The sequence below is a fragment of the Molossus molossus genome, unplaced genomic scaffold (assembly GCF_014108415.1).
Source record: "Molossus molossus isolate mMolMol1 unplaced genomic scaffold, mMolMol1.p scaffold_m16_p_15, whole genome shotgun sequence".
Lineage (NCBI taxonomy): Eukaryota > Metazoa > Chordata > Mammalia > Chiroptera > Molossidae > Molossus > Molossus molossus.
The window spans coordinates 65,438,092-65,457,625 of NW_023425350.1; the positions used below are offsets into that span (position 1 = coordinate 65,438,092).

The window sequence follows — 19,534 nt, forward strand, 5'->3', positions numbered from 1 at the left end:
CAAAGAAACAACTTTTGGTTTTGTCGATTCTATTATTTTTCTATTCTCCATTTTATTAATTTATACTCTAATCCTTATACTTTCTCTTTGCTTGCTCTTTGGTTTAAGTTTGCTAATTTGAGATCTTTTTTAATGTAGGCATTTATAGCTCTGCATTTCCTTCTAAGCAGTGCTTTAGCTGGATCCCATAAGTTTGGGTACAATGTGTCTTCGTTTTCATTAATTTCAAAGTAGTTTCTAATTTCCCTTATAATTTCTTCTTTGACTCTTAGGCAACTGTGTTATTTAATTGCCACATCATTGTGAACTTTCTTAATTTCTTTCTTTTACTAAGTTCTACTTTCATTCCTCTGTGATTAGAGAACATTCTTTGTATCATTTTGATCCTTTTAACTTTATTAAGTTTGTTTTTATGACTTAGCATATGTTTTATAATTTCTTTATTTTTAGAGAGAGGAAGGGAGAGGGAGAGAGAGAGAGAGAGAAACATTGATGAGAGAGAACATGGCCACCTGCTGCATGCCCCCCACTGGGGATCGAGCCCATAACCTGGGCATGTGCCCTGACCAGGAATCGAAACAGTGACCTCTTGGTGCACGGGACAACTGATGCTCAACCACTGAGCCACCCCGGCCAGGTCCAGCATATGTTTTATTCTGGAGAAAATTCCACGTGGGCTTGAGAAGAATGTGTATCCTGCCATTGTGGGTGGCATGTTCTACAGATACCCACTAGACTAAGCTTGTGTAGAGTTTTGTTCAAGTCTTATCTTCTTGTTGATCTGCCCAGTTGTTCTTTCCAAGATTGAAAGTGGGTATTAAAATCTCCAACCAACTCTTATTGTTCATTTCTCTCCTCAGTCTGTCAGCCTGCCATGAAACCCTGGCATGGAATGAGTAAGGCAGGGTGAAGGCGATTGAAGTCGCAGTATTTCTCACCTACTATGCCTGGGCTATGGCCTCTCTTCTATGGGCAGGGGCTTGTAGAAGAAAGGAAACCCCTTTGTGACACCAACCTCTACAATTTGGAGTTGGGGAGGGCGAGAAATACTGGTAGCCTGTGGCTGCTAGTGAGATACAGTAACTCTTGGATCAGTTGCTGAGGGGAGAAGAAACCCGTGTTGGGGACACCCACCTGGAGGAGTTCTCATCGAGCTGAGTGATTGAGGACGGGCAGGAGGGAGAGCCTGGTGGCTGAAATACCGCATATTCTTTACTGTTCTTAGCAAAATGTACTAGATTTTCTTGAATAAATGTTTCTCCATTTGCTGCATGCCCTTAGGATAGCAATTTTCAACCTTTTTCATTTCATGACACACATCGACTAATTACTAAAATTCTGAAGCACACCAAAAAATATGTTTTTTGCCCATCTGACAAAATATAGATATAATTTTGATTTATTTACACAGGATGGCTATTGCTGTGTTGGCTGTTGTCATTTTCTAATTTGATAGTCTAAGGGAAAAGAGATCAGTGCCTCTGACTAAATAGTCAGGTATTAAATATTTTATTTAAAACACAATTTTGTTAATCATCACCCGAGGATATTTTTCCATTGATTTCTAGAGCCAGTGGAGGTGGGGGGGAGAAATGTCAATGTGAGACAGATATATAAATTGGCTGCCTCCCACCAGGGCCCCAGGACCAGGGAGCGCACCTTCACCGAGAATCGAACCCACGAGACTTTGGTGCACGGGCTGACCCTCTAACCACTTAGTCACAGTGGCCAGGGCAGGTACTGCATATTTTAATATCCATGCAGCACACTGGTTGACAATTGCTGCCTTAAGACAATGTCCAGACGCTTGAAATTCTTTAACAGTTTCAAACAGTTTGCTTGTTTTACTGGGGCAGGGCTGAGGGGCTCCTCACGCTTTCATTTGTAAGTGGAACCAAACAATTTTTTAAAATATATAAAGTGGTCTTACAAATTATCAGGAAAAAGATAAACATTCCTACAAAAAATTGTGCAAAGAGCAATAGGTAATTTACTTTAGAAAAATATAAATGGTCAATTAAACTAAAAGAATATTGAATCTCTCAAAAATATTTGAGTCAAAGATATTTAACTCAAACGAATATATCATTTTCCTGTTACCAAATTGTTGAAAAAGAGAAGTAATAATACCCAGGATTATCAGGGCCATGTGTAAACAGACACTTTCCTACATGGTTGAGGGGAGTATTAATTACAATGACTATTTTGGAGGACAATTTGATAATACATACCATTTAAAAAAATGTATCCCTTTAAGCTAGCAATTCTATTACGAGGAATTTATTTTAAGAAAATTATCTGAGAACTCAAAATATATATTACAAAATTAATACAATTTAATTATCTTAGGGGATTAGTTGAATAAATTATGGTGTATTCAAACATAGCTATAAAAATGATTAGGAAGGCCAGCCAGTGTGGCTCAGTGGTTGATCAACCCATACACCAAGAGGTCACTGGTTTGATTCCTGGTCAGGGCACATGCCCAGGTTGCAGGCTTGTTCCCCAGCAGGGGGCGTGCAGGAGCAGCGATAGATGTTGATATTTCTCTCTCATCGATGTTTTATCTCCGTCTGCCTCTCCCTTCCTCTCTCTCTTAAATCAATAAAAAACATATTTTTAAAAAATGATTAGGTAGATCTCTATGAATTAACATGTATATTAAATATAGGGGTATATCAGAGAAATATGGCCTATGATTTCATTGGTAAAATCTAATCTATATATAATCACTCTATCTAAATTATATCAATGCACATGCATAGAAAAATGCCCTCAGATAATATGCCTCACTTTTAATAGTGGGTACCTCTGGATGGGAATGTGGGTGATTTTCATTTTCTTATTTTTGTCTGTTTAAATGTATCTCCAGGGACATGTATTATTTCAATCGTAAAGAAAACACACAAACGGTGTTACTTTCTGATGGCAGGCCAAGGAGTTGGGGCTGTGGGTGGGCGGAAACCAGCAGGTCCAGGAAATGTCCAGGCAGAGCTGGGGCCGCAGGGTCTGTGGGAGCCCCGTCGCTTTCCCGAGCCATCCATTTCACAAGGGACAAGGTTGGAGGTGAGAGAGATCGCAGAGGGAGAGTCCACCTGACCCGCAGCAGATGGACAGGCGTCAGGTGCCTGTGAGACGCTGCCCAGCAGAAGGAACTTCAGAGGGAGCTTCGCGTCAGGCTCAGCATCTGCTGCCCTGGAGTCTGCGGTCGAGGCTAGTGGGCAGCAGGGGGAAAGGCAATGTCCTGAAAAAGGAGGACAGGTGGGCTGGGGCTCTGGAGCCTTGATGGAGGCTCCACTGCTGACCTGAGAATAAAAAGGGGCGGTAACCAAGCGGTAGTTTGACCCCTGGGGGTGGCTGAACGCCTAGGAAGAGATCGTGGCAAGCAGGGGAGGAGGAAGAACGGGGGACCCAGGGCGGAGGAGGAAGGGCCCGAAGAGTGCAGGAAGAAGCAGTGCCCAGCAGCGAGGAGGGCCGGAGCCAGCTTGACTGGGGCTGCAGCGTCCTGGGGACACGCACTGCCCGGACACCAGGTGGCACTGTGGCCCACTCTAACGGCCACTCCTTGGAGTGCTGGCCATTTTCTTTTTGTTAAAGAGAAGTGAATGTGTGCTGAGGCCTTGCAAATGCCCCGTTTAACAGATGAGAAGGCCAGAGAGGGGCTGTGACTTCCCCCAGAGCACAGATGGGTGTCGTGCAGAGGCAGGCCTACCTTCTCACTCCCTGGTTCCTGTCCCAGGTTCTCTCCCCAGTCAACCCCCCCACCCCCACCCCCAGAGACCAATCTAGACAGATGGCTGGCAGAACGCTGAAGGGAGCCCGAAGGGTCCTGAGGATCACCAGACCAAAACCTCCAGCACCACCCACTCTTCGGTCTCGGCAGTGAATCACCTTCCTCGGTTTAACCATGTTTTCAGTTCCCCACTCACCACACCCCTCATTCTTTGGCCACCTGCAGCCAGTGATGTTTCTCAATACAAGCTGGATCGGTCACTCCCCAATTAGCACCCTAATGGCTCCAAAATGCTCTTTACCCTGATGTTTCTCTTAGCCTGGCCTGCGGGGCTATGTCGTTATAGGGGTCGCACCCTGAGCCAGTTTGCCTTTTGGGTTTGGTCTGAGAAAGCTTGTCATGCTGTCACCCTGGCAAGTGTGTTTCCTCTGCCTGAACTCTCCTCCCCGCTCCATCCCTTGCCCCTGTAACCACCACTTTGGCTTCAGGGTGACTTCCCCGACAGTCCCTCTTCTCCATGGTGCAGTTTCTCTTTGCTCCAACACCTATTGTCATGTCTACTTCTCCTCTGGACTGAACTCCAGGGGGTAGGTAGACAGGTCTATTTGGTTGGCAGCCTGTCCATCTGGGCCCGCTGTGGCTCTCTCAGGCTGTCGGGACTAGGATAGCCATGCTGGAGGAGCAGCAGAGTAGCTGGTACCAGGCGTCACGGGGCACAGCCCTGCTGGGTACTGAGGTACAGCTGAGTGTCTGTCTGGCACTGTGGGCAGAGCATCAGCATTTTAACAAATGGTGTTCGGAGCAGAATGTCTGCCAGAATGGTTAGCCAGAGCCACAGCACTGAGTGTCCTGCAGAAGAGCGCCCCCTGTTGGTCTCATTTTCATATTCTAAGACCTGGTATAGTTTAATGTGTTTGGAAATAAAGCAATCATTAGGTTTGAGTTCAGTTCCAAATGTTGGAAAATGTGGGGGTGCATCTGGGGCAGGTAGGTCTCGGCATGGCCTTTATTCTCTCAGAGTTCTCCCAGAGTTGGGACCAATAAGACCCTTGAGCCAGACAATGACAGCAACATGAAGGGACCCACAGAGCTGATGGTGGACAAGCACCCTAACATGCCATAACTGTTTGGGCTGCTGGCTCATAGCACCAACACTTCAAAACATTTTCCTCTTCTTTCTCCCTTACAATGAAGTTGCATCTGTGAGTTAAGAGAGGTTTGTTACACAAAGGAGGTCACATCTCTTTATTCACAGAGAGACTTGAAAAAGGTTAAGTAAATGAAAAATGATTTAAATAAGCTGTTCTTCTGTTTCATATTTCAATGTTAACTACTATTTAAACTCTTTTTTTCTGAAGTATTCAAAACGGGACAGTAAGAACCAGAGTTGTTTCTGTAGGAAGTTTTGACATCTGACAGTCAGGAACAAGGTAGGGATCCCTGCCTCTGGCCAGAATCTAGACTGCCAGTCCCACTGCCGTCCTCCCAAAGAGGAAGGATTTCTTCTGGTTGGAGAAAAGCTGAATCAGTGTTCCCGGTCACTGGACATGCATGGGGCAGGGATGGGCAGAGAGGAAGCCCAGGGGAAGAAACCAGGACTAGCCCTTTGTGAAGAGTGGTCTGGGGAAAATTCTGGAGACTTGAAGTAGCTGCAGGCTGACAAGGAAGTGGTCAGGAGAACCCCTCCTAAAAGTGACTCCAAATGTCTCTGGATCAATACTTTAAAAAATACAAAGTGGGTCACCAGAAATAAGCATCTAGAGCAATGAGTATGGGGGTTATATTGCCCAAAGTGAAAATCAGAATACTTGACCTGCTGATTGGACAGTGTAATTGAGTAATGTTCATGATCCCTGAAAGGAAATGCTTGTCTGTGAAGCAAGAGGCTGCACCGGGTGGCTCTCATTCCGTCAGTCTTCTGTGTGACTAGCAGTGGCCGTGCTGGGAGAGTGGGAGAGGTTAGAGGTCAGCAAGAAGACAGACGTTGTGTCCCTTCTGACCTCTCCCAGCTCACTCCCTGGGTTCTCACATCCATGCTCTTACACTTAGGTCAGGTTTGCAGAGAAAAGTGACATCGGCGAGCCACAGGCAAAAGATGGGGAGGGCAAGGCCACCACTGTGACATCCCACTCAATCTCTCATTTACGACGACAGGATCTAGTTTTGCTTGTCTGGTGTTGTGTGTGTGTGTTGAATCTCACTCATTCTTCACAGTGAACATTACACTTGAAGAGAAAGCTCCAGAACAAAGCCCATCAGAAGGTCTTCTGTCCACCATTACTTTAAAGACAGAGCTGCCTAATTCAAAATGATCAGCTCTTTAGCATTACCATCTTTTAAAAATAGTTTTTTACTGAGTAAACTATGTACAGCAAAAAAAAAAAAAAAAAAAGGCAAGAGATTCCAAAGGCGCGAGAGGGGGCCTGGGAGCCCACGGACAGCAGCGGCCTCAGCTGTGAGCAGCACCTTTGGGTCACACTCCCAGGCAGCTCCACAGCGCAGAGCCGGGACAGAGGCTAAAATAGCCACAGCCACTCACCTTGGGCTCCAGCAGAGGGAGGGCAGACTGGACAGGAACTGTGTGGGGACACTAGGGATTTGGAGGGCACTCAGAGCTTTTGCTGAGTTGCGGCCACGCAGGACAGTGGTCATCTTACTCCCTCCCAGGACTCTGGGGAGAGGTGGTGGTCCCTCCCTCAGAGATTCAACCCCACCCGGTGGGCCACTGAAATGCAAATTGAGGCTCATTAACAATCAGCATCTGCCCCACCCTCAGTAAATCCCCTTACACTGCACACCTGAGGGAGTTTTTCATTCAATTGAGAACCCAAGGCTCTTCAAGTAGCCTCTACTGATAGCCTCCAGGAAAAAAGCTAGAGGATAACCGAACCATTCCTGGGCTAGCAACTCTAACCAGGAAAGTAGGACCTGACCGTGGTGTTTAACATGGGTCCTCCCTCGCTCATCCAAACCCAGTAGAGGGAGCTACAAACAGCAGAACACCAACACCCACAGGGAAAATTTGGCAGGCTCCAAATACCACTAAGATAGCCAAAATGATGAAACAAAGAAACAAATGCCAAATGAAAAAACAAGAAACCTCTACCAAAGATGAGATAAATGAGGTGCAGTTAAGCCAGTTAACAGAACTAGAATTCAGAGCCATGATCTTGAGAAAGCTCAACAGCATGAGTAAGGACATCAACACCACGAGTAAAGACACAGAAATGTTGAAAATCAACCAATTGGAAATTAAAAACCACCAAGAAGAAATGAAGAATGACATATCAGAAATAAAGAACACATTGGAAGATCTAAACAGCAGAGTAGAGGAAGCTGAGGACCGGATCAGTGAATTAGAAGACAGGGTAGAAAAAAATCAACCAATCAGAAAAACAAAAGGAAAAAAAAGATTAAAAAACAGGAAGACAGCTTAAGAGAACTGTGGAACAACTGGAAACAATAATATTCACATCATAGGAGGCCCCGAAGAAGAAAATGAGCAAGGGTTAGAGAATATATTTGAAGAAATAGTGACAGACAACTTCCCTAATTTGGTGAAGGAAGAAGGCATTCAAGTTCAAGAAGCACAGAGAGCCCCAAGTAAGAACTCAAATAGGCCCGCACCAAGACACATAATAAATAAAATGCAAAAATTAAAGCAAAGAGAGAATTCTAAAAGCAGCAAGAGAGAAGCAACAGGTTGCCTACAAAGGAACCCCTATAAGGCTCTCATCTGACTTCTCAACAGAAACACTACAGGCCAGAGGGAATGGCATGAGGTAATCAAGGTCATGAAAAACAAGGATCTGAATCCAAGACTACTCTACCCAGCAAGGCTATCATTCAAAATAGAAGATCAAATAAAGAGCTTCCCAGACAAAAAAAAAAAAGGCTAAGGGAATACATTAGCACCAAACCAGCACTGCAAGAAATGTTAAAAGGACTGCTGTAATTAGAAGAAATAGAAAGAAAAATATAACCACACTAAACAAAAATGGCAATAAATAAGTACATATCAATAATTACCTTAAATGTAAATGGATTGAATGCTCCCATAAAAAGACACAGAGTAGCTGATTGGATAAGAAAGCATGACTCATCTATATGTTGTTTACAAGAGACCCACCTCACAACCAAAGACTCACATAGGCTGAAAGTGAAGGGATGGAAAAAAATCTTCCAAGCAAACAGAAAGCAAAAAAAAAAAGCTGGGGTAGCAATACTCATATCTGATAAAACAGATTTCAAAATGAAGGCCATAACTAGAGACAAAGAAGAGCACTACATACTTTTTTTTAATTTTTTTTTTTATCCTCACCCAAGGACACTTTTTCATTCTTTGTTCAGATAGAGCAGGAGGGAGAGAGAGAGAGAGAAACATCAATGTGAAAGGGACACATCGAGTGGCTGCCACCCGCACGACAAACCAGGGCCGGGGACAAACTGCAACCGAGGTACATGCCCTTAGCGGGAACCGAACCCGGGTCTCTCCGGACCGCAGGCCGACGCTTTAACCACTGAGCCAAACCGGCCAGGGCGAGCACTACATAATATTGAAAGGATCTATCCAACAGGAAGATAAAACCTTGATAAACCTATATGCACCCAAGCCCTGGCTGGTTTTGCTCAGAGCGTTGGCCTGCGGTCCAAAGAGACCCGGGTTCAGTTCCCGCTAAGGGCATGTACCTCAGTTGCAGTTTGTCCCTGGCTGTGGTTGGGTCGTGTGGGTGGCAACCACTTGATGTGTCCCTTTCACGTTGATGTTTCTTTCTCTCTCCCTCCCACTCTATCTGAACAAAAAATGAAAAAATGTCCTCGGGTGAGGATTCAAAAAACAAAACAAACAAACAAACAAACAAACAAAAAACATATATGCACCCACTATAGGAGCACCAAAATATATTAAAAATCTTCTGGAGAACTTCAAAGGAGAAATCGAAAGCAATACAATCAAAGCAGGGGACTTCAACACCCCGCTGACATCACTGGATAGATCCTCTAGGCAAAAAATTAGCAAGGAAACAGAGACTCTAAATGAAGCACTAGACCAAATGGATTTAATAGATATCTACAGAGAATTACACCCCAAAACTACAGAATTCACATTCTTCTCAAGTGCACATGGGACATTCTCAAAGATAGACCACATGTTATAACACAAACAAAATTTCTACAAGTTCAAGAAGATTGAAATCATATCAAGCATCTTCTGAGATCACAATGGCATGAAACTAGAAATCAATTGCAACAAGAACATGCAAAGACATTTGAACATGTGAAGGCTAAATACCATATTATTAAACAATGAATGGGTTGCCAAGGAGATCAAGGAAGAAATTAAAAACTTCCTGGAAACCAATGAAAATGAACACACAACAGCACAAAATCTATGGGATGCAGCGAAAGCAATTCTGAGAGGGAAGTTCATAGCACTACAGGCCTACCTCAAGAAATAAGAAAACTTTCTAAAAGACTATCTAACCTCAAAACTTAAAGAACTAGAAAGCAAACTAAAAGAAAACCCCAGAGCAAGTAGAAGGAAAAAAATAGTAAAAATCAGAGCAGAAATAAATGACATAGAGACAAAAAAACAAAAACAAAACAACAACAACAAAAAACAAACAAACAACAACAACTCAAAGGATCAATGAAACAAAGAGCTGGTTTTTTGAAAAGATAAACAAGATTGATGGACCCTTAGCTAGACTCACCAAGAAACAAAGAGAGAGAACCCAAATACACAAAATCAGAAATGAAAGAGGAGAAGTAACAACTGACACAAAGAAATAGAAAAGATCGTTAACAACTACTATGAACAATTATATGGCAACAAATTCGACAATCTAAGTGAAATGGACACATTTCTAGAAACACATAGTCTCCCACAACTGGACCAGGAAGAGATAGAAAACTTGAACAGACCAATAACAACTAAGAAAATTGAAGAGGTAATCAAGACTCTCCCAGCAAACAAAAGCCCAGGCCCGGATGGCTTCACGGGGGAGTTTTACCGAACATTCAAAAAAGAACTAACACCCATTCTCCTCAAACTATTTCAAAAAATTCAAGAAGAAGGAAGACTTCCAAACTTGTTTTCTGAGGTCAGCATAATTCTAGTTCCAAAACCAGAAAAAGACACTACAAAGAAAGAAAACTACAGGCCAATATCCCTGATGAACATAGACGTCAAAATCCTGAACAAAATACTAGCAAATCGGATACAGCAATACATAAAAAAAAATTATTCACCATGACCAAGTAGGATTCATCTCAGGGATGCAAGGCTGGTACAATATTCGCAAATAAATAAATGTGATACACCACATAAATAAAATGAAGAATAAAAACCACATGATCATATCAATAGATGCTGAAAAAGCATTAGACAAAATCCAGCATCCATTTCTGATAAAAACACTCAGCAATGTGGGAAGAGAGGGATCATATCTAGACATAATAAAGGCCATATATGAAAGACCTACAGTGAACATCGTACTCAATGGGCAGAAACTAAAAGCATTTTCCTTAAGAACAGGAAAAAGACAGGGATGCCCACTTTCGCCACTCTTATTTAACATAGTACTGGAAGTCTTAGCCACAGCAATCAGACATGAATAAAAAATAAAAGGGATCCAAATTGGAAAGGAGAAAGTGAAACTATCATCATTTGCAGATAACATGATATACATAGAAAACCCTAAAGACTCCATCAAAAATCTACTAGACTTAATAAATGAATTTGGCAAAGTAGCAGGATACAAAATTAACATCAAGAAATCAATAGCATTCTTATACACCAATGATGAACTCACAGAAAGAGAAACTGAAAAAACAATCCCATTTACCATTGTGGCAAAAAAATTTAAGATACCCAAGAATAAACTTAACCAAGGAAATAAAGGACCTATTTGCAGAAAACTACAGGACATTGAAGAAAGAAATAGAGGAAGATATAAAAAAGTGGAAGCAAATACCCTGTTCATGGGTTGGAAGAATTAACATCATTAAAATGTCCATATTACCCAAAGCAATCTATAGATTCAATGCAATCCTCATCAAAATACCAACGACATATTTCACAGAACTAGAAAAAATACTTCAAAAGTTCATATGAAACCAAAAAAGACCCCGAATAGCCACAGCAATCTTGAAAAAGAAGGACAAAGTAGGTGGGATCACAATACCAGATATCAGGTTATACTACAAAGCTACTGTAATCAAAACAGCCTGGTACTGGCACAAGAACAGGCATATAGACCAGTGGAACAGAACAGAGAACCCAGAAATGGACCCAAGACATTATGCTCAATTAATATTTGACAAAGGAGGCAAGAGCATATAATGGAGTAAAGACAGCCTCTTTAATAAATGGTGTTGGGAAAACTGGACAGCTACATGCAAAAAAATGAAACTAGATCATCAACTTACACCATACACAAAAATAAACTCAAAATGGATAAAAGACTTAAATGTGACCCTTGAATCCATAAAAATCCTAGAAGAAAATGTAGACAACAAAATTTCGGACAACACATGCAGCAGAATTTTCACTGATACATCACCTAAGGCAACAGAAACAAAGGAGAAAATGAACACATGGGACTACATCAAACTCAAAAGCTTCTGCACAGCAAAAGATACAATCATCAAAATGGAAAGGCCACCCACTGTATGGGAGAGCATCATTGCCAGTGATACATCAGATAAGGGGTTAATTTCTAATATATATAGAGTGCTCATACAACTCAACAAAAGGAAGACAAAGAACCCAATTAAAAAAATGGGCAGAGGAGCTGAATAGACACCTCTCGAAACAGGACATACAAATGGCCAAGAGACATATGAAGAAATGCTCAAAATCACTAATCATCAGGGATGCGAATTAAAACAACAATGAGATATCACCTCACACTTGTCAGAATGGTCACCATCAACAAATCATCAAACAACAAGTGTTGGTGAGGGTGTGGAGAAAAGGGGACTCTAATACACTGCTGGTGGGAATGCAGACTGGTGCAGTCACTATGGAAAACACTATGGTGTTACCTAAAAAAATTAAAAATTGAACTTCCATTTGACCCAGTGATCCCACTTCTAGGAATATACCCTAAGAAGCTTGAAACACCAATCAGAAAGAATATATGTGCCCCCATGTTCATAGCAGCACTATTTACAATAGCTAAGATCTGGAAGCAGCCCAAATGTCCATCAGTAGACGAATGGATAAAAAAGTTGTGGTACATATACACAATGAAGTACTATGCAGCTGTAAGAAAGAAAGATCTCTTATCCTTTGAGACGACATGGAGGGACCTGGACAGTATTATCCTAAGCGAAACAAGCCAAGCAGAAAAAGACAAATACCACATGATCTCACTTATTTGTGGAATATAATGAACATAACAGTCTGAGGAATAGGGTAAACCCAGAGACGTGGAAGTAGGGTACAAACTGACAACCCTCAGAAGAAGGGGTGGTGGGGGGAGGGAAGAGATAAACCACAGAACTTATTTGCATGTACGCATAACCAAGGGACATGGACAACAAAGCTGGGGACGGGGTGGGGGGGGATGGGGAGGATGTAAATGGGGTAAAAAAGAAGAGAAACATCTGTAACAAAAATAAAATTTTTAAAAATAAAAAAATTACAAATAAAAAAAAAGCAGACAAATATGTTGATACCATAGTGGTAAGTTATCTTGGTTTCCAAATTCCATATAATAAACTCACTATGACTGTGAATAGGAAACAGAGAGTCTTTGATGCAGGAGCTACCATTAGCCTAAAACCTCAACCCTACTTTGATGTATCTTGGCAGGTCTTTCGTGTTCTGAGCACCCAATTTCAATGTGAGTATTGGGGGGGGGTTCCCCACAACTCCAACAAGCAATGCTCAGATACCAGCAGGGTGTGAAAAAATTTGACTCAATTCTCACACCGTCTACCTAGAGATAGTATCAGATTCCACAGGCTGAGGGCTCAGTCCTACAAGACTCCAATCCCCCGGCCCCCATATCAGATGCCGATTCTAAGCCCAGGCTTGCACTGCAGACCAATCAGCTATAAATTGGAAGTTCCAACAACTCCCTCCAACTCAGGATGCCAACTGCAAGTCCAGGTTGTCACCTGACTTCTGATAGACTGGCTATCAGAGGTTCTCAAGATCCCCTCCTCAGGTTCAATGACTTTGCTGATTGAAGAGAGGCTCACAGAACTCAGAGAAATATGTTACCAGGTCACTGGTTTATTGTAAAAGGATGTAACTCAGGAACAGCCAGGTGGAAGAGAAGCATAGGCAAGGAACAGGCAAGAGGCAAGGTCCTTCTATGTCCTCTCCTTATGCACCATTTCCCCGCATCTCCACATACTCACCAGCCCAGCAGCTCTCTGGACCCCATCCTTTTAGGTTTTTACAGCATCTTCATTACATAGGCATGATGCAATCATTGGCCACTGGCAACTGATTCAACCTCCAGTCCCTCTCCCATTCCAGGGGTACTGGCCTGCTCTTAGCACCTCATCCTGATTAAATAAACAAAAGACCAACTATGGAGCTTTCAGAGGCAAATTGAGGAAGTACTAGCTGGCCTGGTACTCTTCTAAATGAATTTGTCCTCTAAGCGAATTTGTTCGTTTTTAGAACTTAGAAAATAAAATGAATAGCAGGATAGATGTGTGCTGACCCAGTTCACCCAGTTCCCTACTGCCTCTGTTCCCTCTCGCTTATCACTGCCTCCACTTCTGTCCTTGCTTGCTTGCTCTCCCCCAAGGCCAACAAGAAATGCCAGTTGCAGAAGTTTGTAACAAGCTCCCTATAAAATAAAAAAAAGTAGCTGGATGTCGGGGCTGATCTCCGAGAACTCGGGATCAGTTGCCGGCCGGCTTTGCTCTCTATTTGGCTTTAATTTGGCTCTGGTGGTCTCTTGGTTCTCTTGCTCCACAACAGGGTGGGACTGAAAGTTCAAATCATCTAAACACATGGTTGGCTCCATTGGCAACCAGCCCCCATCCTTCCAAAAGTCCTCATTAACCTAGGAAGACACCTTTATCACTCTCACTACTTAGGAAATTCCCAGTGTTTGGGGAGCTCTGTGCCAGAAAGGGAGGAAGGCCAAGTATGTATTATAAATCACAACACAGCAGGTTTTGAAAAGGTAAGATACACACCTATTTTGGATACTTCAGTAACGTTATTTTTCAAAATGGATGGATAATGTACGCAGCCATCCAACAGGCCTGTTCAGCGTTTGGCATAATCGTTTAAAATATTTAAATCACGAGGACAATTACACATAGAAGTGGCTGTGTTCATTTATTGCTTTAGTTACCAGTCTTCTGTTGCTCTTAGCATACGACACTCTTCACTTAGCTTCTCAACCCAAGAGCTCTCCAGTAGTCATGCTTAGACTATCAGCTAGCTGCCCATCTCCCCCACCCCACAATCCTCACCCAAGGACATTTTTTTTTTTTTCAATTTATCCAGATACAGTGGGAGGAAGAGAAAGGGAGAGAGAGAAACATCAACGTGAGAGGGACACTTGACTGGTTCCCTCCAGGGCCAGGGGAGAACTGCAACCAAGGTACGTGCCCTCAACTGGAATTGAACCCGTGACTCATTGGTCAGTGGGCCAACACTCTAACCACTGAGCCAAACTAGCCAGGGCTCAGCTGCCCATCTTTAAATTCCATTAAAGATATCTAATAAACATATTTAATACCTACAATAGGCAATGCTTTGTTATAGGTTCTATAGATGGAATAAAGTATCAAATTCTGTCACTAGAGTTTATAATTTAGTTATAAATGTACTCTCAAATTCTCATTGCTCTAGGGCTGATGGTCAATTTCTCCCCACCCCAAATGGGCTTGCCTCATAGGAAATCCTGGTATGTCAAGGATCCTGGTCACTTCTGCATTCGGCTATTGTTCTTAATTACCCTTAATTGGCCCTCGTGGCACATGCTCTGTCATCTGTCACATTTATGTCACTGAGTGCTCTTTTCAAATCAAGGATCTCACGCATCGTTTTTAATAGTTTTTCTTGGAACTGATTGTCTTTGAGAAGTCAAAAACATAAGCCAGGTATCAGAAGAAACGGTATTGCTCTTTTAGAAGTCACAGATTTTTAGTGTCCAGTTATCAGTATTGTTGCTATGAGGTATCTGCTGAATAGTCAGTTTCTCGAGCGCCTACATTTTCTGAAGATCCACGTGCACCAAGGCTCCAGCGGCTCCATCTCCGTCTCGGGGGGCAGGCGGCCCGACACCCACGCACCCCTCTCCTCTCACTCCTTCCAGACGGGAACTTGATGAACGTGTCTTCCTTCCCGCTGTCTGGACACAGCTCCCTGGAGAATCTGCTTTTAAAGTGAGGACTAAATTTCATAGTATGCTATTTACTCTTGCTGCACCACAGCCAGCCGATATGAATGCTTTTCTTCTTGCTAAATGGGTTGAAATTTAATACTGGAAATTAGTTAAATCTAATCAATTCAATAATGAAGGTCAAACTACTAAGACTATAATTTCCTTTGGGGGAACATTAATTTCTAGTCAATAAAATATGAGTGTGCATGTTTAATGAATAGTTCTCCTTCCCAATATACGCGTCTTATATTGAGCGCTGGTTGTAGGTAAATACAGATAAGTAACATGTTTCGAGAGCACAAATCCATGCTGTCTAAAGAGACCTTGGGCGGGGGGAAAGGAGAGAATAAAGACTCAGAAGGTTGGGCCAGGGTTCCTCGACCTCCAGGGCAAGGCCAGGGAGCCTGTGTTCGGGTGCACTGTATACACTGGCTCTGCTTCCCGTCGTCTGTCCTGTCTGCGCGCCGAGGGGGTCACGGAGAGAACACGGGTCCCCCGAGGGAGGCTCTGCCACCACGTGTGACTGAGCGCCAGCCTCGGCGTCTCGTGGCTCAAGCAGACTAAAGGCTCACTTCATTCTGAGAGGGATTCTGCTCAATCACAGGCCCTGTTCCTTTTCTTCCTTCTTGATGGACTTAACTGAAGTGTCCCAAAGAAAAGGTGAAAAATTAACCCGCACTCGGATGCTGAGGAGGAGACTGAGTCACCATAGCTGAATCTTCCCGCAACGCTGGTCTGGAAGTTTCTGGAGACAACAAGGCAAATTCAACCATCATTTTGATATCAAGTCCCAAGGCGCCGGGGTTAGAACATAGCTAAAACAGAGTGGCCCTTGGTTTTAGAAATCTTTAATAACCTGGGAGATAGGGTGTGACCACTGCTTTTTCTTTGACAATAAAGCCCGTTACCACACAAACCGGACTAAGAGCTGATGGCCAAGAGGTTCAACACAAGCAGTCGTCAGAGAGCTGGCCTGACAACTTAACGGATGGGTCCAACACGTGATGAGACCGCCCCCACCCAGCTCTGTGGAAATAAGCCTTATTAACCCATTCTTGGGACATGAAAAAAATCAGTGGGATGCTAAAGGAGCAATTAAGCAGGAAAGGTGACACCTCGAATACATGAAGTTGTCTAGATCCCAATTGAGCTTTTGCATAAAAACGTGGCATCTGTCATCGGGAGGTCCCCATCCCAGTCCCAAAGCACTTTTCTAAGGCAGCCTAGATTTCTGGAGAGAATGTGCTTTCTGTGGGGGGGGGGGGGGACCCAAAATAAAGCAAATAAAACCTCAAGTTCACTGATATTTTCTGTGGCTCAAAGTTGCAGTCAGAAGTACGTTAAAATACACAGCACGTGTAAGTTGTCCCGAGTTGCCCCAGAACCCATGACTATAACCATGTGTGCACCTGCAAACCTACAGAAAGACGGAGTGATGGCGAAAGCTGAGCTCCTAAAGACCAACCTTGTGACACCCGTAGCACCTAGAGGTGTTTCCAGAAGAGTGGTGGGGGTGGGGGTAAGGAAGGAGTAACTCTGAAGCAAAGCAGTAATTATCAACAAATAACCACCAAAGTGCTACGTTCTTGAAATGGGCTCTGATCCACTCCAAATGGCTGGGGGACTCCATAAAAGGTCTGAAAAAATGTGCCTTTTCATTCATTCAGGACACTTACTGCCTGCGAGTGATTAAAAGTTGAGCATCATGGGTAAAGCAAAGTAAGGATGCAAGAAAGGACACGCAGCTGAGGAGGGTGAGGACGGACCAGCTGTGACATTTGCTAGGCACTGAGCTACACCCTTTTTAGCAGCCTTGCAAGGACATGAGTCCACGTGAACCCACGAGGAGGTGCTCCCCTTGGGAAGGTCGTTGGAGGAAGTTACAAACCCTGGCTTTAAAGGCAGGGTTAACCAGCCCCTGAAGGATGAGGGACTGGAGATGTGTGATGCAGGCCTGGCTGTACCCGAGTCACAGGACAGCTGTGGACCATCTTCCTGAGTCTCCATCTTCAAATATTGTCATTTAACGGGGGAGAATCCTAAAGCGTTTTCTCTTAAATAAACAGTATCTTATAAAGTAGAAAACACAAAACCAGAGAAATATTACTTTGTTACGCCGGCTAATCTGAGCATGGCCCCAGGGCCCCAGAGCCCCAGAGCCACGGGCCCCTCGGAGTGCTGTGGCCTGGCTCCCGGACCTGCAGACGCCGAGGCGGCGGCAGGCTTGGCAGACATCAGACTGGATGGGGCTGCGGAAGCAGGGAAGACAGGTGCGAACCAGGGCAGAGGCAGCAGCAGGAGCAAGGGAGGGAGCACAGAGACGCAGCAGATGTGACAGAGACTAGACAAGTGAGAGACATTTGTTCCACCAGCCTGTCCTCTGGGAAGAAGCCACCACCACCCACCTCTGCAGAAGAGGCTGCAGCTGTCTGGGACGGAGCCCGCTGCAGGCAAGGCAGGCTTCACTCTCGGCCCCTCTGCGCTGGCATCACAGTAGGTCTCCCTCTCGCAGCATCCAGTAAGGACATTTCAGGTAGTCCGAGAGACTTTAAAAAGCACTCAAATGAACTGTTGAGAGCTCCTCCAAAACTGGTATTGCTTTTTTTTTTTTTGACCAGCACACTGCCTGGTACATATTGCCAGGCAGGCATGCAAAAAAAAAAGGCAATTTATAATAATGGAACTTCATTTCAGTGTTTCGGAAAACATGGTTATTCTTGGACAGTTTATTCTTCCATGACTCTGGATAACAGAGGTTTTGTCCTAATTTTTATAAGCCACTTAGGACTAACAGTGGAACGAACACCTTAGATTAACATTTAAGTGCTTTGGAAGGAAGGGCAGTTAAAACTCTCAAGAAATTCAAAGTTGCCGTAACTGCAGGGAAGACGGTCGGTGGCGTCTGCAGCCCAGGCAGATGTGCAGTGCTGAGAGGACACGGGAAATGTCTTCCGTCTCTGCCGGGCCGGGGACCTTCAGGTCAGTCCCCCTGCTGATTCCTATGTCTCCTGGCAGGAGGCAGACCAACAGAGAGGCACCACAAACTTCTCCAACCAGCCCAGGCCTCACACTGCAGCATGGCCGGCCCAGTACCAGTGGTTTTGCTCCTGAGCAGGTCCTCCTAACAGTGGCTCTGACATCTGTCCCACGACACTGTAACAATGTAACAAGGACCAGAACCAGGCGTTCAGGGCTCTCTTCACAGGCTGACCTCCCGTCTCCTTCCACTGACCTGCCTGGTATTCTATGTGCACTAGACATGGGCAGAGTTCTTACAAATTAAATAACTGTCTTTAAATACAATAAAACATCATTACACATAATTCTCTGTGAAAAGTCTTTCCAATTCAATTCCCAAAATTAATTTACAAAATTCTGTGCTTCAGCCCTGGCCAGATAGCTCAGTTGGTTAGAGCGCTGTCCCAGTACACCAAGGTTGTAGGTTCGATCTCTAGTCAGGGCACGTACAAGAAGCAACCAATGAATGCATCAATAAGTGGAACAACAAATTCATGTTCCTCTCTCTCTAGTCAATAAATAAAAAAAAAAATTTTGTGCAAAAGCAAAATTTTGATCTCAAATAAATAGGGAAAAAATGGGGGAAGAGCTAACTGCTTTTTGTCTTTTAAATTAAATGTCAAAACCACCAGCTGCGCTTCAAAGTATTTGTAGGACGAAATGTCTCAAGAAAGCCACGGAAAATGGCCCTCGGAGTCAGGGGTGCGTTTTCAGTGAGGTTTCCTGTGTTCAGAACTCGCAGTGGACGCCCCCGCTGAGGTCCTTCACCACGCCCTCTTTGACCAGCTTTAGGAGCAACCTCGTCTCCGTTGTCACATTATGCATGGTCTGGAAGTTCATGGCAGCCATGCAGAGATTGTCAAAGTAATGCAGAGGTGTTTTGGGTTGATTGAGGTCATATCCAAAGCCTGCCAAACTGACTTCATCACACAGGTGTGTGGCTAAGACAACAGCAATGACACCAATCGTGGGGATGTTCTGAAAAAGAAAAAAGACAAAGCCGTCTGGGCACCATTCACTGCTTCCCAAGTAGCATACATGCTGCGCCGCGCAGTAAGGGCTGCAACGTTCAACATCACACAGTTCTCTGTATCACAGAATTCTAAACTTGGACTTCCCATCCAAGTCAGGATGCTGGACTCTAAAACATGATCCGTGGTGTGAATAAGACACACCACCCAGAGGCAGCTTGGCAGTTCTTTTTACGCCAAGTTAAGAGTTTCCCCGCCTAAAACATCTGCCGACTGGTCCTACATATGACGAGCAGCATTGCAAAACAAGCCCATTTCCTCTCTCACATGACAACTGTCTGAGGTCTGTTCGGGGACAAGTGGCCAAAGGACCTTCCACAGTCATCTTGCGATATACCCCTTCCTGGCCGCATCTGCGCACGGGCTCTGCCTGAGAACAGAGC

General features: G+C 44.0%; 1 protein-coding gene across 9 annotated transcripts in view; it reads right to left on the reverse strand.

Moving 5' to 3' along the window:
• Positions 1-18,557: 18,557 nt before the first annotated feature.
• The window catches only part of ST3GAL5 (ST3 beta-galactoside alpha-2,3-sialyltransferase 5), a 49,817-nt gene continuing 48,840 nt past the window's right edge, over positions 18,558-19,534 (reverse strand). For 6 of the 9 annotated variants that reach the window (XM_036263536.1, XM_036263538.1, XM_036263532.1 and 3 more), the window contains one exon: positions 18,560-19,098. In XM_036263536.1, coding sequence (XP_036119429.1) covers positions 18,850-19,098 — 249 coding nt within the window. In that variant the 3' untranslated portion in view covers positions 18,560-18,849. Of the gene's footprint in view, positions 19,099-19,534 lie in introns of all 9 variants that reach the window. The other 3 variants (XM_036263541.1, XM_036263539.1, XM_036263540.1) reach the window with 2 other exon arrangements.